The 19,257-nt window shown below is 38.9% G+C and overlaps 1 protein-coding gene across 1 annotated transcript in view; it reads left to right on the top strand.

Annotated features, from left to right (window-relative positions):
* The window catches only part of EFCAB5 (EF-hand calcium binding domain 5), a 104,154-nt gene that overhangs the window by 45,060 nt on the left and 39,837 nt on the right, over window positions 1-19,257 (top strand). The window contains exons 8-11 of the mRNA XM_081108939.1: window positions 2,881-2,951; window positions 11,076-11,231; window positions 15,354-15,453; window positions 17,034-18,110. Coding sequence (XP_080965065.1) covers window positions 2,881-2,951; window positions 11,076-11,231; window positions 15,354-15,453; window positions 17,034-18,110 — 1,404 coding nt within the window. The remainder of the gene's footprint in view (window positions 1-2,880; window positions 2,952-11,075; window positions 11,232-15,353; window positions 15,454-17,033; window positions 18,111-19,257) is intronic.

Here is a 19,257-nt window from a genome sequence, read left to right as displayed (position 1 = left end):
TCATTATAAGATATAACAGAGTAGTAACATTTGTACCTCCTTATAATTAATGTTTACATGTAAGAAAAGTAGCCCGGCCAGCATTGATCGGTGGCAAGCGTCGACCTATGAACCAGGAGGTCACAGGTTGGTTCCCGGTCAGGCACATGCCCGGGTTGTAGGCTCAACTGGGCGTGCAGAAGGCAGCCAATGATTCTCTCATAATTGATGTTTCTATCTCTCTCTCTCTTTCCCTTCTCTCTGAAATCAATAAAAATATATATTAAAAATAAATAAATATAAGAAAAGTAAAAATTATATCCAATCAACCATTTCTTTGTATTTGAAATTTTGAAATAGGGGCCAAATGAATGTACTTGTATACATTCCATGGGTAGTAGAATGGGAGAGCTATAAAATGCAGACTGACAGGTGTGTTATATTGGAATTCAGATACAATGTATGATATTACCTCCCATTACATAGTTTTCTGAATAGTGAATAGCTCTTGGCAAAATTCCAGAATGAAGCAGAGTATACTAGCAATCCTCTCTCAAATTTTCACAGTAGTTACATTCTTTAAAAATTCAACAGCAAATATATGTTCTGTGTTTATATGCAGTAAAATGGAGTTAGGTTCTAGACTACAAATAATTCTGAGCAGAATTTTCACCTACTTGCATTTCTAGCAGCAGGGAGAGAGTCTTTTCTTTGCAGGAATTGCAGGAGTTCTGCCCCTACTCCTACTCCTCATCATTGTATCAACAAAAACTCACCTACACATTTCCTCCATGCTCACTGGGGAGGAAGGAGACAGTACTATACCTATGGAATTTTTAAAAATTTTTATTGATTTCAGAGAGGAAGGGAGAGGGAGAGAGAAACATCAATGATAAGAGAGAATAAATGATTGGTTGCCTCCTGCACGCCCCCTACTGGGGGTCAAGCCCACAACCCAGACATGTGCCCTTGAACTTAGGACCCTTCAGTCTGCAGGCCGACACTCTATCCACTGAGCCAAACCAGCTAGGGCTACACCTATGGATTTTGATGCTTTTGCTTTCAGAAAGGTATCCTTACATGAGTTTGTGTCCTGAAATTTACATAATTTTTAGCCAACTGATTGATTTTTGACCACTTTATTACATTGATAACAATAGATTGTCTGACATCTGTTCATACTTTTAAAAACAAAATATGCTTTACAACCTCCCAATCACTGTTCCCCAAACATAATTTGGACGTTGTTGACAGCCTTTTCTCTTTCTACCTTTTCATCCTATCCAAAAACTATAATTATTCAGTCAGCACAACCTCAAGTCCCCTTTCAAAAAAAATTTAAATGACTTGTTTTATTTAGTTGGTTTTTGAAGGGGCACAAAAGGAACGAGTTAAGAGAGCTGTATTTGAGATTGTGATAAAATTAGAGAAATTTAGAACGCTCTAGTTGGCATTGATGGTTTCTTCTCTCACCTCCTATACTACGCAGTATTAATTTTCTATGCCATTTATTCACTCAATATTTACTAAGTCCTCACTTAGTTCCAGATACTATGATGGGGTAGAGAATACCAAGAGGACTAAGATATGTTCCCACTGCCCTTAAATTGCTCAAAGTCCAGCCAGGGGACTGACACATATACTTAATAACAACTGTTACTAGTAGAAACCTGTCTGGCTTGTGTAATATTCCAGAGCTGTGGGAAGGTCTGGGATGGAGATAGCAGCATTTAATGCATAAGCTTTACTAAAGCATATACAGTCCTTTTATGATAATAACTGATATATATATGCCTAATATGCAAAGTGTCCCCTTGGGAGTTTGACCACCCAGGAGTTTGATCGCTTGCTATGACATGTGCTGACCACCAGGGAGTGGTGCAGAATGAAAGAAGGCCCTGTCAGGCAGCTGGCAGCTGGGGAAGGAAGGCCCCGGCTGGCAGCTGGCAGCTGCTAGGGACCCTCCTCATGTATGAATTTCATGCACTGGGCCTCTAGTCTTATAATAAGCAGTTAAACAATCAATAGTGACTAAAGAATATTTTTATGCATCAGCCCATGATTAGCAGGAGGAACTACTGTTAGAAGTAGGAGAGGAAGCCAGAGTATTAATTTTTTCACCTTAAGCTTTCACACAATTTTCACTTTTGTGTCTTGGTAAGGTCAATAAAGATCACATAACTGTCACATTAAATGGAAGTTTAAAAAATCTTTATTCAAACTAACTGCTACATTCACCATTATTTAGCACTCTGTTATTCATGAAAATTTTTTTCTTTGCTTTTGTGATATTATTCTCTCTTGATTTTTACATCTATCTGTGATCACCCTTTAGCAGATGTTTCTGGTTCTTCTTTTCTTTGCTTTAAATGTTGTTTTCCAGAGTTTCTTTTTTGGCTCTATTATCACTTTACACATTATACACACTTTTCTTATGCAAACCCATGACTTCTGTTAATGACTCTCATCCATGTTTCTATCCCAAACCTTCCCCCTGAGTTCCAGATTCTATTTGAAAAGATTTGCAAGGTAAGTGGTTAAGTGAAAAAAAGCAAGTTGCAGATCAATATGATCATATTTATATACAGAAAACAAAAGATATGTGTATGTGTAGTCTTTTATACTATCAGTGTGCATATTTGTTTCTGCTTTATTTCAACCTGGTCATTAAAAAGGTAGGCACACTCTTTTCAGTTTTGGGGTTGTTTGGTTAAATAAAATAATAATTTTATAGTAATTGGAATGTTACCCAACTATATATCTTTTACTTTATTGCAAATATTGATGAACATTAATTAAGAAATACTTTTATGTTTTTCTTTTAAAGCACTATGATATGAATAAAAAATATGAATGTATTGTAACCACACTAACTAGCAAATAACCTTTATTCCATAATAGAAATACTTTGCAAACAGTTGGATATTGCTGACTCAATGGAGCAAAGATTGAACAAAATGGAATTTATAGAAGTAAGAAGTTATATTATTCATTATTTGACTCAAATTATTTTGCCAGTTTTGGTGAATGTCACATATACATTAACTTAGAATTAAATTAAATGGAAACATAATAACTTGTTTTATTGATTCTAAGATGCACATTTTGAATAATGCCTCTGAAATTATGGTTATGTCTTATAATCAAAGGCATCTTACAATTTCTTTCAACCAGTGGTATTCATGATGTGAAAGTGTGAAAAATTCCACTGACACCTTTGGGTAAGATAAAGAAAAACCATCTTCTTGTATTCAGTGAAATCTGGTTATACAAATAACAATGAGATCTAAAACTTACCTATGGGCCAGGCACATTTTTTAAAATTAGGAGAATTACTTATTATCAGAGCAATGTGGTAAAAATGAACACCTAGTCTTCCCAATTGGCAGAGAGGGAAGTCTTCTTTAGCAATGTCTGTTAAAATGTAACTTCTCTGATTCTTCCATGTTATTGGAGACCTCTTCATATTTCATATTTACTTAATTCTAAGATAACTTTTCTTTTTGCACTTCTAAAATCAAAATTCATCTTACAGGTGATGGAGATGTGTATGGCCTTGGTGATGATGATTTTGGTTTATATTTATTTTCCATAAGAGGGAAAACACTTTATTTTGAGGTATGGTTGACATGTAAAAAGCTGTACATATTTACATATACACACTTGAATTGAATATGTATAGCTTTTAATATGTCAACTATACCCCAATAAAGTTTTTTAAAAGATGTATCTTATAATCAATGTAGATATTTAATAAAATAATATTTTCCTCTCTTCTCCAACCTCCCAAATCTGTTCTTAAATCAATAGTCTATCTTATAATTGGTGATTTTTTTGATAATAGAAAAAAATGCTATTTGTACTTTATAAGTAAAGCACCTAATATAAAATGACAAAAAGATGGAATACTACGCTGCTGTAAAAAAGAAAGAACTCATACCATTCGCAACAGCATGGATGGAACTGGAGAGCATTATGCTAAGCAAAATAAGCCAGTCAGCATATCACATGACTTCATTCATTTGTGGAATGTAATGAATATTATAAACTGATGAACAAAAATAGATACAGAGGCAAAGAAACATTGAACAGACGGTCAAACTTCAGTGGGAAGGCAGGGGAGGAGTGGGGGATGGGGGAAAGAGATCATATAAACATAATCAATGGACATGGACACTAAGGGGGTGAGGGCATGTGTCAGGGGGTGGGGTGGCTGTGGGGAGGTCAATGGGGGAAAAAGGAGACATATGTAATACCATATATAATACTTTAAACAATAAAATAAAACTTAAAAAAAAGATGAAATTAAGAGAATTTTTAAAGAATATCTGATAATGAAAGTAAGCAATAAACAAACAAAACTGAGCAGATTTCAAGATTAAAAATAATCTAGTAGAACCAAGACTTTTTTATATTTGTAAGTGTTAAAGCTTTCTATTTGTAAATTGTAAAATTAATATAAAGGTGATAGGACACTTTAAAGCTTTATGAGTTTATAGAAAATTATAATCCTATATAATAAAGTATAATATGCAAATCAACCAAATGGGGGAACTACCAGTTGGCAGGGGGCGGGACTGGCAAGCAGGTGGCGCCAGGCCAGCCAAGGCACGTGCCAGCAGGTAGAGGGAGGGGACGGTGATGGGGGAGGGGCGGCAGTGACCAGTGGTGGCAGAGGGGCAATGGGGAGGACAGGCTGGCTGCTGTCCCCTGATGACCCACAGAGGGAGGCCAGACTGCAGCTTAGGCCCACTCCCTGCAGGGAGCCGTCAGTTGGACATCCCCTGAGGGCTCCCAGACTGCAAGAGGGTACAGGTCAGGCTGAGGGACCCCACAAGTGCATGAATTTTTGTGCACCGGGCTTCTAGTGGAATATATAAAAACTAGTGGCCTGGTGCACGAAATTCATGCACATTAAAAGGGAATTAATTAGTGCTCGTTTCGGCAGCACATATACTAAAATTGGAATGATACAGAGAAGATTAGCATAGCCCCTGTGCAAGGATGACACACAAATTCGTGAAGCATTCCATATTTAAAAAAAAAAGAGGGGAATTAGAGGAAATATTTTAATATTGCTATTTGCCCTTTCTCTATAATAGAAGTGTCAGAGATAAAAGAAAATTAGTAAAATGTAAATGAAAATATCCCTCCTGTCATAGAGTCTGGGCACGCCGCAGGACCCAGAGTCAAGTCCCCGCCCACCCGCATGCACCTTGAAATAGCGTGAGACCCAGACCCAGCTGGCCCCACCCTGTCAAGCCCCGCAGGGCAGGGGTCATGACCTCAGGTCCCCCAGTCCCAGTGCCAGGGCAGGGGGCACAGCCTCAGGTCCCCTGGACGAGGCGCAAGGGCGCAAGGGCGTGAGAGTGTGACAACCATTTGCATGTTAGCTCTTTATTATATAGGATACATTAGAAATATAAAGTAAATGAACAAAAAATTGACAATAATTGTGGCAATATTAAAACTGTTTTTGATAACAGCTCTATCTATAATAATAAAAGCATAATATGCTAATTAGACTGGACCTAATAATACTTGATACAAACTCATTAGCATTCTACATAATTCCTTTGTGGATATCTATTCATCTATCTATATAATTTTATTTTAATGGGTGGGTTGGGCTATTACTATTAATGTTACTGATATTGCCCAACTTCTCTTCCTGAAATGAAAACAGCACATGTTCAGGTACTTTCATTATAGAGAAGAGCTGTTACTTCAACTAGAAACCAAGAAGTATTTCTTATATATAAATATTTATTGAACATATTTGATTATCTAATCAATAAATTATTGAGCAGTCTTATATGATATGACCTAGAAGTAATATTTGGGACAATTGGTTTTTTTTAAGGGACAGTTGCTTTTAAAAAGATTTGTTTTAAGGTTATTTTGTCAGAACTCGTTCAATGAAACGAAGAAAATGAAATAAATGGCAGTCTTAAAGTCAATATGTTGTGCACAGGTGCCACCCAGTGGAGAAACTATGCCATGCAATTGCCCCGCTGATAGTTTGCAGTAGTTTCTGATTCAGTAAGCCGGAGTAGGGCCCCCAAATTCACATTTCTAACAAGCTCTCAGGTGATGTGGTCAAGGGATCCCACTTTAAGAGCCATTGATCTCATTGGGTTTTTCCTTCTAAATATGTAAGTCAGCTGAAAAGACTTTTTTTAAAATTAAATCTTTATTGTTCAGATTATTACATTTGTTCCTCTTTTTTTCCCCCCATAACTCCCCTCCTCCAGTTCCCACCCCACCCTCCGCCCTCACTCCCCACCCTCTATGCTCATCCATAGGTGCACGATTTTTGTCCAGTCTCTTCCCGCATCTCCCACACCCCTTCCCCCCCAAGAATAGTCAGTCCATTCCCTTTCTATGTCCCTGATTCTATTATATTCACCAGTTCATTCTGTTCATCAGATTATTTATTCACTTGATTCTTAGATTCACTTGTTGATGTGTGTGTATTTGTTGTTCGTAATTTGTATCTTTACCTTTTTCTTCCTGTTCCTCTTCCTCTTCTTAAAGGATACCTTTCAGCATTTCATATAATACTGGTTTGGTGGTGATGAACTCCTTTAGCTTTTCCTTATCTGTGAAGCTCTTTATCTGACCTTCAATTCTGAATGATAGCTTTGCTGGATAAAGTAATCTTGGTTGTAGGTTCTTGCTGTTCATCACTATGAATATTTCTTGCCACTCCCTTCTGGCCTGCAAAGTTTCTGTTGAGAAATCAGCTGACAGTCGTATGGGTACTCCCTTGTAGATGACTGTTTTTCTCTTGCTGCTTTTAAGATTCTCTCTTTGTCTTTTGCTCTTGGCATTTTAATTATGATGTGTCTTGGTGTGGTCCTCTTTGGATTCCTTTTGTTTGGGGTTCTCTGCGCCTCCTGGACTTGTAAGTCTATTTCTTTCACCAGGTAGGGGAAGTTGTCTGTCATTATTTCTTCAAATAGGTTTTCAATATCTTGCTCTCTCTCATCTTCTGGCACCCCTATAATTCGGATGTTGGTATGCTTAAAGCTGTCCCAGAGGCTCCTTACACTATCTTCGTATTTTCGGATTCTTTTTTCATTTTGCTTTTTCAGTTGGGTGTTTTTTGCTTCTTCGCATTTCAAATCATTGACTTGATTCTTGCGCTCCTCTGGTCTGCTGTTGGGAGTCTGTATAATATTCTTTATTTCAGTCAGTGTATGCTTAATTTCTAGTTGGTTCTTTATCACAACATCAAGGGTCTCATTAGATTTCTTGCAGATCTCATTAAGTTTATCGGCAGTTTCTAGAAGATTATTGAAAAACCTTAAAAGTGTGGTTCTGAATTCTATATCCTCCATCGACATTTGTGTCCTGTTTCTTTGTCTCCGCATTTTTTATGCTTTCTTGGTGCACCCCCTAGTGGTCTTTGTGCGCAGTCTTGTTGTAGTTAAGCCTTGATTGTTGTCGGTAATACTGGGGGTGATTTGACCTCCAGGCCAACTGACTGTGAGAATCAGCTGTGTCTGCAGTGGGAGAACTTTTGTCCTCTAGGGAGGTGCTAATCTAGCCCTTGCCTGAGGCTATCCAGCAAATGGCTCTGTGCAGGGCTTGGGTGGGGCGGGTCCCAGGAGATCAACAGGGCGGGCGGAGCCGGCAGTTATGGCTGCTCTCAGTCCCATTCCCAGAGGCTCTGCCTCTCAGAGTCCCAGCAACCGCTGCAAGCCTCGGAGAGAAAGCTGCCTTCGAGTTCCGACCGAAGCCAGACAGTCCCGCTTCTCCCGTTTGAGTCTGGGTCCCTAGAGACTCGCCCAGAATTGGAGCTCAGAGCCTGAGACTCCCTCCGGATTGAAATAGACAACTGCGCCCTCAGCCACCAGCCCGCTCCGCGCGCACCTCTGCACCTTTGTATTTTCCGCACTGCACCTCCTCCTAGTCTCGGTATGCTGTTCTCTTTCCTTCTAGTTGAAGAATTTCCCCTCAGCCAGCCTTCCTGTGGTTCTGGGTGATGTCCGTTCCGTCTTTTAGTTGTATTTTTGAAGTGGTTGTGCGAGGCAGCAATCTCCGGTGTTTACCTATGCTGCCATCTTGGTTCCTCCCCCTTGCAATTTCTCACTGAAAAGACTTTTATCCTATAAAGAAAACTTTCTTGGTCGATTTTTTTTAACCTAGCTCAAAAGGAAATAAGAGCAATGGCTACAGAAAACAATTACATGAAATACCTAAGCTCTGCAAACACAGCATCCTCTTTGTGACTCAGTAAGAGAGCTACTATAATACCCATTTCACAAATGAAGAAACTGGGAAGTTCAATGATTCATCTCAGGTTACCCAGCCAGTAAATATGGGAACTGGGATTTGAACCCAAACAGGCTCCAAATATGAGTTCGTAACTACTATTCTTCCCAAGGTAGCAGATAACCTTAACTGTGCTCATTGATCCATCAACAATAATGACAATTAGGTGGTTTGGTCAGCTAAGTAAACTAAATATTTAGAAGAGCTATTTTTCTCTGCTTCAAATTTTCCTCTTTTCATCTCTAAGCCAGTTGAATAATGGTTTATGATTCATTAGCATAGATTAAAGCCTATGTACCCCTTACATAATGCATTCTAAATTTGCCTGATAATATTACTGAGGAAGTAAAATATCAACTATTCCCTTCATTTCAAAAATTGTCAGGGAAATATATCAACATAATGTTTCATTTAAACAAACTATATTAGTTACTATTCTTTAATTGCATGAAACAGAAACCAACCTGAGCTAATTGAGCTGAAAATGAAATGTGCAGAATCCGAGGGCAGGAATATGATCTGGCCTCATGAAGAGACTAGAACAGGGACTTGGAAAACTTTTCTCTCGCTTTCTGATTTACCCATCTCTGTGTACAGACTTCCTTGGTATTTTCAGTTCACATGGAGTAATTTGGCCATCTACAAATTCTTAAGCTTAATGTATAGATCCAACCTCTCTCAGAGACCAACTGGCCATTCCCCACTCCAAATTCCAGAGACTGAATGGCTTTGTTTCGGTGAAGTATCCTCCCCTGGTCCAAACATGTATGGCTAAGGAAGTAGGATAATTCGGTACAAATTTGGCTACCAGTACAAATTTGGTTACTGTTGTGGTTGGGTCAGAGGAGGGAATCATTGACTGTGAATTGGGCTAAAACTTCAAGAGGAATCCAGTCAGAAACTCTTCCAGTGCTTAATCCATTTCTCTCCATCAGGAGATATTACACTCAGGTGTAGATCAAGAATGTAATGTTCTTGACCCATCAAATTAGCAAAGATCTGGAAGGCAATACACACTAATGGTGAGGCTGAGGAGAAATAGTTACTCATCTGTTCGTGGTGGGAGCACAAAAGGGTAGTTACAAGCCTGAACAACATGAAAACCTACCAAAAATACAGATGCATTTACCTTCTAAGTTAGCAATCCCACTTCCAGGAATCTATTCAACAGGCATTAAGAAAAATGGCCCAGGTCAGAGGACCTGAACAGACACCTCTCCCAAGAAGACACACAAACAGCTAGCAGATATATGAAAAGATGTTCAACCTCACTAGCAAGTAGGGAAATACAATTCAAAACTACAACGAGATACCACCTCATACCTGTTGGAATAGTTATTATCAACAAGACAAGTAATAATAAGTGTTGAAAGGTTGTAGAGAAAAGGGAACTGCTAGTGGGAATGTAGACTGGCACTGTGGAAAAGTAGTCTGGCAATTCCTCAAAAATTAGAGCTACCATTTGACCCAGCAATCCCTCTCCTGGGTATATACCTGAAGAACTTGAAAACATGTACTCGAAACGATCTATGCACCCCTATGTTCATTGCAACATTATTCATTGTGGCCAAGACATGGAGACAACCAAGATGGCCTTCAACAGAAGATTAAATAAAGCAGATGTGGTACATATACACAATGGAATACTACTCAGCCATAAGAAAAAACAAAATAGTGCCATTTGCAACAACATGGATGGACCTTGAGAATGTCTGTTAAGTGAAATAAGTCAGGCAGAAAAAGCTAAGAACCATATGATTTCATTCATATGTGGACACAAACAGCAGTGTGGTGGTTGCCAGAGGGAAGAGGGTGGCGGTGGGGTGAAATGGGCCTAATAGATGGTGATGCAAGATGATTTGACTTTGGGTGGTGGGCACATGGTGTAATATACAGATTTTTTAACATAGAAATCCACACCTGAAACCTACATGATCCTATTAACCAATGACAACCCAGAAATTTAATAAAAATAAATAACTATTATGAACAAAGAAAAATGGCTCAAGATCATATGAGTTTGGAATAGTGGTGGTAGAAATGTAGATTCCTCAAGATAAAACAATGTGCCCACTACATTTAAGCTGGGTCTATATAATCTCAAAACAAGTCAACCATGGACTGGTTACCCAAACACCAAATATTGATCCTTCAACTTTTATATCTGCATCATTTTCCATCTTGCTAAGAATTTAGTATTTAAATTGAACATGATAAGAAAAGGGGCATTTGTCCCTGGACTGGAAATTTATATATTTTTTTAAAATGGCCCAGTATCATAGATGTTTCAGACTCTACACTTTCAAAAGAAACAGAAAATCATAGACAAAGAATACCTTATTGCAATATCAAAACAAAACAAAACAAACACCCCACCTACAATCTCCATCCCTTACACTCTAATAATTAAATGTAGTCAGTCTTGGAAAACAGACACTCTTATATGCCATACATCAAAAGAAAAGCTGCATTCAATTTTTAGAGCTAGTAATTTACAGGCAACATTCCATGACTGCTGCTATTTCAAACAGTAAGGTAAAAATTGTGTCCTATATAGTGCTGATTTGAGCTAAAGGGGAATTGCTTCCAAAATATCTAGTCCCACTGGTATGTGGTGTTGGGGACTGTATTGATCAGCTCCCTCTGCTGCACAGCCTGTAGACTAGCACTAACATGAAATGCTTTATCTAAATGACAAGCAAATGAGATGGGGGAAATGGCAGCTATTAATTTCATGCACTTCAACTGAATCCTAAGAAAAACCCAAGGAAAGAGCACAGTTTTAAATCGATCACTTTTCCTCTTTCTCTCTGCAGTACATCTCTTCGCACATTGCAGACTTGAAAAGTGAAATATTTGAAGAACTCCTTAAGCACCTTTGCCACAGTGCAGATGAATTCCGGGAGGTCATAAGAACGGATATGCGGAGGCAGATGTTTGTTGAACTCTTCCTGCACTGTGACAGTGGGAAGGTAGGGTAAGACCCTTAAAGCCATGTTTCTTTAACTATTTGCTATAAAGGACCAGTTTTTAGTTTGTTGTTAATGGTGATGTTTTTAATTTCCAATTTGCTGTGGAATGGTACTCAATGAAAACGGATTACTAAGCAGGGAAAAGGACATACAAAATACAACTCATATTTTTATTGTCAGGTTCAACTCTGATTTAGCATCTGTTACTTTCTCAAATTTGCTAGATGCTATTTTCAATTTATGTATACTTCTCACCACAGACTTGTACCAGCTTACAGACCACATGTTGCATGGCACAGCATTCCACAGCATATAACTTATCTCTAAATCTCTTTCCCATTCTTAAGAATGGTTGCTTAAGATTGTTTTTGCTTGCTCTCTTTTCTGGTGACTTCTTATCAAAAAAAGCTGCTGGGAATAGGGAGTCTACTACATCTTATTATATTACTTCTTTAAAAGAAAAGTTTATATCAAAAAGTATTTCTAAGAGTGGTACTTTGGAGGATATTGGTGTGCTAGGATACCAAATGGATTTGCAAAATAGATATTAATTTTACTGATATATATTTGTTTATGAACTTTGTTTGTATCCCCATGTTCCAGAAAAGACTGCAACAAAGGAACACGTATTAAAAGTAGGATGAAAGAAGTAAAAAATAAGAGATGACAGTAACTGAAGCTAGGAATAAAGCCCCAAATGCATATTTTACTGGCATAAATATTTGTTCTAGGTTGCCTACAAGTTTGAATCTAAGCTTCCTAGCCGTGAATGTGAAAAGGGAAACATGAGCAAACATTCTATCGGCGTGTTTAAGATAAATGCAAACTGATATTAAGAAGAAGTACAGAAAATTGGGGTTCAAAGTCAGCAGTTCCTCCCACAAGTACTCACAAAGGGACCTTATGTGTTGAAGTGAAGGTCCATTATGCCAGACATATAATAAATGAAACACTGATTTTCTTGGGGAAATTTCTTATAACCACCTTAAGTGTAGGTAAATGATACCACACCTGACTGCAATTCAGAAAAAGCAAGTCTTGAAGGAGCCAATATATTGCAGTCTAGGCTCTCAGATCCCTGCTAATTTGGCTTAGGTCAGGAATATATATATTAAAATATATTTTTATTGATTTCAGAGAGGAAGGGAGAGGGAGAGAGAGATAGAAACATCATCAATGATGAGAGAGAATCATTGATTGGCTGCCTCCTGCACACCCCACACTGGGGATTGAGCTTGCAACTGGGCATACGCCCTGACCGGGAATCGAATCAGTGACCTCTTGGTTCCTGGGTTGACTTCAACAACTGAGCCATACCCGGCTGGGCAGAAATCTATATATATAAAAGCCTAAGCGACTGTTTTACCGGTAGCTATGATGCGCACTGACCACCAGGGGGCAGACACTCAACACACAGGCATGGAAACATGGAACAGACTGATAAATCTCAGAGAGAAGGGGGGAGGTGGGAGGGTGGAAAGAGATTAACCAAAGATCTTATATGCATACTAGAGGCCCGGTGCATGGAGTTGTCTACCAGTGGGGTTCCTCAGCCTGGCCTGCAAGGATCGGGCCGAAACCAGCAGTCCAACATCCCCTAAGGGGTCCCAGATTGTGAGAGGGTGTAAGCCAGGCCGAGGGACACCCCTCCCCCCCCCGAATGCATGAATCTGTGCACCAGGCCACTAATCTATAATAATAAAAGTGTAATATACTAATTAGACCGGATGTCCTTCCAGACAACCTTCTGGATGAAGCTGGGGCTGCAAGGGAAGCCCAGGTCCTGGGCACCTGCCAGTGGCCGGAGGGAAGCCCGGGTCCTGTGTGCCAGAGGGAAGCCGGTCTGGTAGCAGGGGGAAGGAAGGCCTACTCTTGCATGAATTTCATGCATTGAGCCTCTAGTATATTTTATAAAATCTGAAATGTCTATGTGTCCTGTTGAATATTGCTTCTTTTAACGGAACTTATAATAAGTATTGGTGACATGGATGTCAAGATTGTACTCTCCAATAAATGCCTGGATACCAACTATTCATAGTTGGCTAATTTAATACCAATTCATGTGCTATAACAAACATAGCAGGATCATATTTAGAGACATGAACTCTTGCATTTCTTCCCAGTATTCAAATAGAAGTTATGTGCTGATCTTGTAGGTAAGACAGATACAGTTTAGAATAAAGCAGTTTCTGAATATTTTAACCAGTAGCTGAGACAAGAGTTCAAAAGCCTGTACTTTCACTTGAAAATCCTGGGCTCCTGGGAAAAAGAGAGAGAGAGAGAGAGAGAGAGAGAGAGAGAGAGAGAGAGAGAGAGAGAGAGAATGCAAAATATGACATCAAAGCACTTTTTCTATCACTGGGAAATTGTGACCAGCTGATGGAAGGAGGAGGTAGTAGAGGGGATGTGACTAGGGGTTTGAGGTTGTCTGGGTCCCTAAGTCAGAGTTAGTATCTGATCCCCCACCCTCGAGCCCCAATCAGGCTGAAGGTAACATTATAGACACTTAGAAATTCTAAGTAGGTTGAGGAGAAATTTAAGAGCAGCAGGGCTTATGCTTCTTTTCCTGGGTTAGGCTCAAAGACTGCAAGCTTCATAGAGAAGTCCTGAATCCAACATGATACTAAAGAGGGAGGGTAAGTGCTGCAGAAGAGTCTAGGTAGGTGGGCCTGAGGTTAGTCCCACTCCTGTGGCTAGAGGAAAGGTGATGAGTATTCCCAAATACCTGTGTGTGAAGGGGAGTGGGTGTGCAAAGGTGGCAGTAAAAGTTCTCTGTGTACCTCCAAGAAGACACCCTGGCCAGTTAGAGCATTGTCCTGATATGCCAAGGTTGTGGGTTTGATCCCTGGTCAGGGCACATATAAGAATCAGCCAATGAAGGCATAAATAAGTGGAACAACAAATTAATGTTTCTTTCTCTCCCCCCTTCTCCCACTTCCTTTCTCTCTCTAAAATCAATAAATAAAAAGTAAAAAGAAAAGATAATGCACGCAGTATACAATTCATTAATTGTCTTTCTATTTATTTACCCTAGGGAAATGTTTATACATGTACACAGGAGATGTGTATAAGGACATCCATTATACACATTATTTTTGGTATCAAAATACTGGAAATAATCTAAATGCCCATCAAAAGAAGGATTTTTATTTTTAAAATTGCGGTTTTCATATTATAGAATACCATACAGTTAAAAGAAATAAAATATTATTTCTTTATATACATGAATCAGATCTCAATGTTGTGTAAATAAGAGCAATTTTAAGGATAATTTAAATGCTTATAAAAAGGTTTTTTTAAGCGGGGGAGCATTTGAGATCTTGTTTCCTAACATGTCATCAGTTTGGCTCAAATTAACTCTTTATAAAAAAAATTTTTTAAAATGTAAAAAAGGATACATGTACTATGATATCAGTTATATATATATTTGTTTCTTTGGTTGGTTGGTTGGTTGGTTTTCTTTTGTTTGTTAATCCTCCCCCAAGGACATTTTTTCCATTGTTTTCTAGAGAGAGTAAAAGGGAATGAGGGAGGAAACATTGATGTGAGAGAAACACATCGATTGGTTGCCTCCCGCATATGCTCTGGGGGCCAGGGATAGAATCTGCAATCCTTTGGTCTGCAGGCCAATGCTTTAACCACTGAGCAACACCAGCGAAGGCTCAGTTATAGATTTTTAAAGTACATACAAAAAATGTTAACAATCATCATTTCTGGATACAGGGAATACAAAGTGTTAGTTTTATCATTTTCTTATTTTTTCTGTAATTAACTTTTTCCCAAAATAAAAATGTGAAAAAAGAACAAGTAGGGAGCAGTTAATTGTCCTAAGTGTCATACTTAGATCAGATTAGATGAGAATTGAACATTGTACATTGGATTAAACAATTACGTCAGTAACAAACATTTGTTAAGCATCTGTTAAGTGAAAGGCATTTTGACATGTCACAAAATGGGAAATAGAGTATAAGCCTAAACAGGTAAGGTATAGCTTTCCCAACTTTGACTTTGCAGATTTTATTTATATGACGATGGTAGTGATGAATGTTTCAATAAGCCATATTCTGTCTACATAAAAATCTCAAATCTCTTATAACACCTAATTGCCAACTTTCTGCTTAGGTAGGGTTTTTGGATCGGCAGAGGACATTGGCCTTGCTGGAAACATTCTATGACCAAAGTCCAAAAATGCTTAGACGTTTACTCCGAAACCCAAGACAATGTAAGTGCCACTCAGAGGGAGTATGCTCACACTGAAATGATGAAGTACACTAATCTATATATATAAAAGCCTAAGTGATTGGCCAACTGGCGGGTAGCTATGATGCACAATGACCACCACAGGGCAGACTCAATGCAGGAGCTGCTAAGCTTTGGTGACTTGGCAGCTACGGTTCTCGGCAGAGAGCAGGAAGCCCGATTCCAGGGTGTGTCACCCAAGAACTGCCCTCTTGCAATCCGGGACCCCTCGGGAAATGTCAGAGAGTCGGTTTCAGCCCAATTCCCGCAGGCCAGGCTGAGGGACCCCACCGGTGCACGAATCTGTGTACTGGGCCTCTAGTATGATAATACAAGGCCATTCTATCCCTGTGGAATTTCTTCACATGTCTCTCTTAGATCATGATAGCTATATCTAGTTGTTCTTCCCTACAAAATTCACTCTTTATCATGACTAGATGTATTTTTCACTACAGTTCAGTACTAAAAGTTGTCAATCCAGAACTCAATTTTAAATGTATTCAAATGAAGAAATGTTTTAGTAACAATCTGAATGTTGCAGAAATTTAGTTGGTAATGGTAATTCCAGTTTTAATGTCCAATTTAGAATTCTAAGATTTTGAAGAAAAATGTCCCCTTCTCTCAAGCATTTTTACTTGTACAACTTCATTGTACACATACAGTGAAATTTTTATATTACCAACCAAAACAAATAGGAGTAGCAGTTTTATTTTTATTTTTTAAAGAGAAAGTCATTGAATGGATGGGTTTTCCAAAGAATGTCAGTATCTTATTTCTGTATGATAATTTCTTACTTGGATACTTAAAAATCTGTGGATGATGTACATAGACTATTCCCTTAAACCCATGGGAGTCACAATTTTATAGCTTAAATACTAAATGTTTTAGAAGGGAGAGGCGATCTTTGGCATGGTCCCACGCTTTGTAGTCCGGGTCACCAGTGTTGTTTTGGTATGGTGTTCTTTTTTAACAGTGGAATTCTGCTGAATGCTATTCAATCTTTCCCTAGAATTCTGAGCCAAGTGTCCACATAAGTTGTTGAGGAAAAGAATCAAGGAAGGAAGAAAGAAAGGTAGAGAAAAAGGAAAGGAGAGAAAATGAATATTGGAAAAAATAGCACAGTGAAAAATTGTCATGGATAGAGACATGCTTTTATTTTGATATTGCAGATACTGAAAAGGCATTTGAGGTGGAAGACATATGTCCCCTTCCTCATCCCATGCTAGCCTCATTGTGGGAGGACTGAAAGTAGAGAATAAGTTGTATTTGTCTTGGCAGTTTAAGCAACCCCCCCAACTAGCAAAAGAGGAATCATATTCATTTTCAAACCACAACTTTTAGGAAGGGATACTTTCTAATATATAGTAGTGAGCATCTTTTATGTTCAATTGGATACCTTTTTGGTTTTTATTGTGTTGCAGGGAAAGGTAACTGACATTTATTTAAAGTAATAGGCCTATATTATAATCACTGTGCTCAATGCTTTTTTGCATTAACTTACTAGTTCTGATTCTGTATTATAAGATCAATTGTTTAGGTAAATGCTTTGTTCTTTTGCATTAGGGCCACTCATTGAATTTGAAGAGATAGAGTTGCCTGAGTTCTGGGGAGACATGGATAATCAGAAACACATTTATGAAGACTTTGACAATGTGTTCTTAGAGATGAATGCATCACTGTCTGAAAAAAATGCTAGTAAAAAACAAAGTAAATTGCTCAAAAAAACAGAAGAGCTACATAAATATGATAAACATAAAAAATCAACATTATTGCCGAGCCTACCAGAACAGCAGAGGGGAACAATTGCAGGACAAGACCCAAACAAAATTTTAAGTGAAGATCTAAACTCAGAGTCAATAACAGCACAAGGACAGCAGAAAGGGGCAACAGTGCGACCAGGATCACGCAGAGGGTCACGCAGAATGTCAGTAATAGAAGAACCACAAAAAGATTCAACTGCAGAACGAGGATCACGCAGAGGATCACGCAGAATGTCAGTAATAGAAGAACCACAGAAAGGGTCAAAAGAAGAGCCAAGCAGAGAGCCAGTAGCAGAACAAGGAGTACCTAGAGAGGCAATTGCAGAAGAAGAATCACTCAGAGAGTCGGGAATAGAAGGATCCAGCAGAGAGTCAGAAGCAGAACAAGGAGTACAGAGAGGGGCAATTGCAGAAGAAGGGTTTAGAGAGTCACGAAGAGGATCACGCAAAGGATCACGCAGAATGTCAGTAATAGAACCATATAAATTGCCCACTGAAAGACAAGAATCACCCGGAGAGTCAGTAGCAGAACCAGGATCACAAAGAGGGTCAACTGATGAAGAATCTCTTAAAGAGCCAATAACACGAAGAGGATCACGCAGGGGATCACGCAGAATGTCAGTAATAGAAGAGCCATATAAATGGCTCGCTGAAAGACAAGAATCACCCAGAGAGTCAGTAGCAGAACCAGGACTGCAAAGAGGGTCAACTGCAGAAGAAGCATCCTCCAGAGAGTCACTAACATCAAAAGGGTCACGCAGAGGATCGCACAGAATGTCCTTAACAGAAACACATAAAGCATCAACTGAAGGACTAGAATCACTCAGAGATACAATTCCAGAGGAACAGGACATGGCCTCAACTTCACAAACAAGGGAAGGTAATATCTTAAAAGAAAGTGAAAACATCTAGGGAGGTTACTTCCTTTGTGCACACTGAAATCCTTCCACAAGAATAGAATACTCAGGAGCAAATATATGAAGGGAAACTATTCATGATTTCTGAACTGCAAGAAAAAGATTGGTATGAAGTAGAAGAGATAATCAGTTCTCTGTTTTGTGGAGTGGTTTTTATTTTTTAAAATATATTTTTATTGATTTCAGAGAGGAAGAGAGAGAGAAACATCAATGATGAGAATCATTGATCTGCTGCCTTCTGCATGCCCCACGCTGGGGATCGAGCCCACTGGGGATTGAGCCTGCAACCTGGGCATGTGCCCTGACTGGGATAGAACCATGACCTCCTGGTTCATAGGTCTATGCTCAATCACTGAGCCACACTGGGCAGGCTGTGGAGTGGTTTTTAAAGTCTTCAGAAAATACTCATTTCAACTGGGATCTTTTCTGATATATCAGATCATGCAAATCTCAGACATATTTTGCTACTCGGCATGAGTCTAGACCAGCCGTGGGCAAACTACGGCCCGCGGGCCGGATCCGGCCCGTTTGAAATGAATAAAACTAAAAAAAAAAAAGACCGTACCCTTTTATGTAATGATGTTTACTTTGAATTTATATTAGTTCATACAAACACTCCATCCATGCTTTTGTTCCGGCCCTCCGGTCCAGTTTAAGAACCCATTGTGGCCCTAGAGTCAAAAAGTTTGCCCACCCCTGGTCTAGACCTTGACCAAGCAATTAAATGCAACCCATAAAGACTATTATCAGACATATGTAATACCTTAATCAATAAAAATTAAAATTAAAAATTAAAAAAATAAAAATAAGACTCTATTAATCCATTTACCTTTTATTCTTGTGGGTTTTTTTTAGAAAGTGGATGGGAGGGGGCAGGACAGAGTGAGAGAAACATGATGTGAGAGAGACACATAGATTGGTTGCCTCCTGCATGCGCCCCAACAAGGGCTGGGGATCAAGCCTGCAACAAGGTATGTGTCTGTGTCCTAGTTTGGATCAAACCTGGGACCCTTCAGTCTGCTCTATCCACTGAGCAAAACTAGAAACCCACTTGTAAGGAAGAAATCTGGTAATGCTGCACATAGAAATTTACGTTGGATCTCTGAAAAG

Source organism: Myotis nattereri (genome assembly GCF_964212035.1).
Source record: "Myotis nattereri genome assembly, chromosome: 16".
NCBI classification, from domain to species: Eukaryota; Metazoa; Chordata; class Mammalia; order Chiroptera; family Vespertilionidae; genus Myotis; species Myotis nattereri.
The sequence above is the reverse complement of the archived record's forward strand: the minus strand, read 5'-3'. Positions and strand labels throughout refer to the sequence as shown.